The 4,469-nt window shown below is 54.3% G+C and overlaps 1 protein-coding gene across 4 annotated transcripts in view; it reads right to left on the reverse strand.

Moving 5' to 3' along the window:
• Positions 1-497: 497 nt before the first annotated feature.
• ABHD6 (abhydrolase domain containing 6, acylglycerol lipase) overlaps positions 498-4,469 on the reverse strand; it is a 12,655-nt gene continuing 8,683 nt past the window's right edge. For all 4 annotated transcript variants that reach the window (XM_035894812.1, XM_009639316.2, XM_035894813.1 and 1 more), the window contains 3 exons: positions 3,644-3,698; positions 3,113-3,213; positions 498-1,782 (listed from right to left, as the gene is read on the reverse strand). In XM_035894812.1, the coding sequence (XP_035750705.1) occupies positions 1,606-1,782; positions 3,113-3,213; positions 3,644-3,698 (333 nt within the window). In that variant the 3' untranslated portion in view covers positions 498-1,605. The remainder of the gene's footprint in view (positions 1,783-3,112; positions 3,214-3,643; positions 3,699-4,469) is intronic.

The following is a 4,469-nucleotide window of genomic DNA, read 5'->3' on the forward strand; positions in this document are numbered from 1 at the left end:
TGTTTCTTCTCTTAAAAAGAGCAGAGAAACTGCTGGGGAGTTTCAGATATATGTACAGATTGGGGTGCCTTGGAAAGATGGCAAGAAGATGGCTGTCAGCCCCGCGAGTGCATGTACCCAGTCTGCGGGGGGGTCTCGTGGCACCTGGTGTCAACCCCCATGGAGGGCTGGGGGTGACCGAGGGGTGACGGCTGCCTGCTGCTTTGCCTTCCAGAGGACCACTCACTGCCTTGCCTCCAGCAGCTGTGGGTCCTGCCGTGACCAGGACCAGCTTTCTCCCCCTGGGACGCGTGGTGAGGGACTGCACCTGGGAAGGTGCAGGATCCATCCTTGCACATCACCTTGCAAGCTGCAAAGCGTAGCTTGTCTGCATTGCCCGTTTCCATCTATAATTTCACGTGGTCAGGGCTTATAACCCATCGAGAGGATGCACAAGCGCACTGTGCGTGTCCATGCTTGGTCAGGGCTTATAACCTTATATATCCTTGGTCAGAGGATGCACAAGCGCACTGTGCGTGTCCATGCCACCACCCAGCGCCTCCCTCGCAGGTGAGCTGTCCCCCTCCTCGCCACCCAGCAAGCTTGGGAGCCCACACCCCCACGCTGTTTGCATACACAGCCCGCTCCCACCCCTCACACCTGGTTTCAGTAATGTCGGCATTTGCAGAATTCACGGAATTCATTAAGAAAATTGTTATTTACATCAAGGAGTTCAGCAGCACGACATGATAGAAGAGCTGAGACAAGAGTTTGCCCGAGTTTGCTGACTCGCACCCTGCCCACGGGCTTATTGCTGCCTCGGGCTCGGGGACCGAATCACTCCGGGTGGTTTCCATCCCTCCGGTTCGCACAACGGTGGCAAAGCTGCTGTCTGCACCCCGAGTTTTCACTTGCTATGTTCACCCTCAGGGGGAACCATCCCCTGGGCAAGGTGGGCTGCACGCAGGCATCGTACCCGGGGCAATGTTAAGGCATTATATATACGCAGGAGCTGTTCCGGGATTTAAAAAAACCCACTCAAAGTGTAAACATTTTTGCACATACAGTCATTGGACTTCCACGCATGAAGTTTTCTGTTGTTTTCTGCATAAATCACGAGTTAAGGAGCTATACAAAGAGCACTCGAGCAGACGCCTGGAGCACTGGGGGTCTCTTACAGCACGGCAGCATGCAACGCGACAGACTCTAAGTAGTAGAAATATTCTAAGTCTCAGTCCAGGATGCTTCTTCCTTCCTACGTTTCTTATATAGTTTAGGTAAATGTCATTAACAACTACGTGCCAGTAACTCGGGTAAGGTGGGTGGCTGCATAAGGAGCTTCAGCACACTGTATGGCTAGCGCTTGGTGATTTCGGCTCGTTCCTACTTTACCTCTAAGTAGAAAAGGGAGACATTCTGCTTCCGTTCCTGTATCTATGGAGATTGCTCAATGACCCCTAGGTCGCTGTGCCGGCGGTGCTATAGGTTTAGGTATCAGTGATTCTGCCTTCCTCAGGGACTTTGGCACATTCACCCCGATTCATACAAGATCCCTGAGAACTTATCAAAGCTGCAGTACTTTACAATTTAAAAGACCCAGCATGGGTGCTCGGCTCCCCGCCACGCTCATGCCTGCTTCTTGTTGTTGTCCATGCTGTGCAGCATTGCCAGGAACTCCAGGATGAGGTTGGCTGTCTTGCGGGGCCGCTCCACCACCACCGAGTGCCCGCAGTTCTCTAGGATGTATGTGTGGCAGTCCGGGATAGCGCTCGCTAAAACACTGGCTCCAGAAACATCCAGGACCTGGATGGCAGGGGAAAAAACCAGTCACTTTCATGGGCAGAGTTAGGTTTTGCTGGCAACCATAGAAACCCTGCTGGAGCTGCCTGTGCAAGTCCAAGTAAGGTGCTGAGCAGGGATGCTGTCGTGGTTTCGGCTGGGATAGAGTTAATTTTCTTCATAGAAGTGCTGTGTTTTGGATTTAGTACTAGAAGAATGTTGATAACACACTGATGTTTTTAGTTGTTGCCAAGTAATGCTCAGACTACTCAAGGACTTTTTGAGTTTCTCCTGCTCGGCCAGGTGCATAACAAGCTGGGAGGAAGCACAGCTAGGACAGCTAACCCAAACTGACCAAAGAACTATTCCATACCATATAATGTCATGCTTGGGGGGGCTAGTCAGTCAGTTGCGGGGAGAGTGATCACTGCTCGGGGACTGATCATGGCTCGGGGAGGGAGGATGGCTTTGTACAGGCTGGGCATCGGTCGGCGGGTGGTGAGCAATTGCATTGTGCATCGTTCGTTTTGTATCATTCGTTTTGTATATTCTGTATATTCTGTTACCATTCTCATTATTAATATTATTATTTTTTTCTCTTATTAAACTGTCTTTATCTCAGCCCATGGCTCTAACCTTTTTTTTTCCTTCCCGATTCTCTCCCCCATCACACTGAGGGAGAGGGGGGAGTGAGCGAGTGGCTGCGTGGTGCTTAGTTGCCAGCTGGGTTAAACCACGACAGATGCGGACATGGTCCTTGCGATGGCAGCCCTGTCCCACGGTACCCACGCGTGGGGAGAGGGCAGGGAGGCTGCACGGTGCTGGTCGCAACATGCAGCAGGGAACTCTCATGGATGCTTTTGGGCTGCCAGCTCAGTGCAAAGGGGTCATTGCAAGCAAACGCTTGCACCTTTGCATTTGCACAGCCCTTTGCATGCCCGCAACTTGCCTCCTTCCCCCCCTCCGTAACCATCCCTACACAGAAACAGGGAACAAGAAACAGAAGCCCATGCCTTTGCCTCACCGCCTACCCATGGACAGCACGTTTCTCCCCAGTTGCCAGGACAACTCTATTTGCTGGCACTTTATTCCTCTTCCCAGCCCACGCCTGCTGCGGCGCTGGCACCTGCCCCCCCCAGCCCTTTGCCCTCCCCTCCCTTGGCCCTGTGCTGGCTGGCAGCTTTCCACCCCGCTGAGCCCCTGTGTCCAAACCCACCAGGGACGGGGACACGTGTGTCAGCTTGCTGCAGAGCAGCGCACAGCTTGGCAGCACAGCCCGTGCCATGCCCCCACGGGTGGACATGGGCAGAGATGGAGGCACGGTGCCATGGGGGAGGCGGAGGGGGCTGTGTACCTGGTCCTGCTTTCCCCAGATGACCTGCGTCGGTGCTTTGATCTTGCTCATGTTCTCATGGAGAGAGTGCCTGGACTTTTCATCCGCAATTTCTAAAAACACTAGTGGGGGCAAGAGGAGAGTCAGTCCTGTGCGAGAGGGATGCTTGGCCTTCCCTCCTCACAGGGGTCCCTGCGGGCCAGCCCCGCCAGCGTCCCCTCCGTGGGAAACCCCAGGCAGGGATGACGGGGAGAGCCCTGATGAGCTGTCCTTGCACTGCCACCAATCCCCGCTACGGAGAGATCCTCCTCCAAGCCCTTCTCCTCATAGGTATCAGTACTAATTAACCCAGCTGGGAGGGTGAGGGCGAAGCAGTGACCCCATCGCCCGTGGGGGTGGCAGTGGGTTGCTATCAGCCATCAAGGTGCATCCCCAAATCTGTTAATCACAGTGCCCCCTCCCACCCTCAGCAAGGCAGCAGGGGGGTGCTGGGGCTAGGTGGCACGCAGGGGACATGGGTACTGGCTAGAGGGCCTGCTGCCGTGCACTTACATTTCCGGTAAAAATCGTTGTGTGGGATGCGGACGTCAACAAGGCCCTGGAGGATCTGCAGGGAGAGCAGAGGAGAGCTGCTGGGGGGGACTCGTGCCCCACACAGGGCTGAGTGTGCCCAAGCGCACCCTGTGCGCGGCAGGCACATTCCCACCACCCCCACCTGCCCTGCGCAGCCTGGCCCCGGCGCGAGCTCCTTCTGAAGCGCGCCGGGCTGTCGCAACTGTGCTTAAGTAACATGTATTTCAGCAGCAAGTATTTTTGTCTTTTATGATGCAAACCTGAATTTCTCCCCCAGGCCAGCTACCCATGGCCAGCAGGCTGCCTCAGCCATGACTGTGCTTGTCTTCCTTCTTTTATTCTTTTGCCAACAACAAAAAAGGTCTTGGTGTTACCTTACAATTTTTTTCTTACTCTCCAATCGACTTATCCCAGACTTCCTAAGGAAAATGAGCTTAATGACAAGCCTCTCACCAAGTTCCTCTCACCTGACATGAGGTGATTAATATTTCTATTGCTTTTGCTTAAAAAGCAACAGTCCCCCTCTAGGGCAGACAACAGCTGCCTTAGTTAGTTATTTAATGCTTCCTGCCAGCCATATTTACTCAAAAACCCTTCAACATCTCAGCCCACTGCCCAAGACCTCATGGGAAGAGGAATTTCAGTAGGCACTGCTGGAGGGAGCTGGGATAAGTAGGTTTGAAGGGAAAGTGCTGGAAAGGTGCTGGGAGCGGGGCCGGGGGTGTCCCGCCTGGGGCCATGGGGGATGGCGGCATCAGCTCTGCTCCCAGCATCACCTCGTCTGCTGCTGCACAGGCTTGGGGGG

Source organism: Egretta garzetta, unplaced genomic scaffold (assembly GCF_000687185.1).
Source record: "Egretta garzetta isolate BGI_Z169 unplaced genomic scaffold, ASM68718v1 scaffold215, whole genome shotgun sequence".
Lineage (NCBI taxonomy): Eukaryota > Metazoa > Chordata > Aves > Pelecaniformes > Ardeidae > Egretta > Egretta garzetta.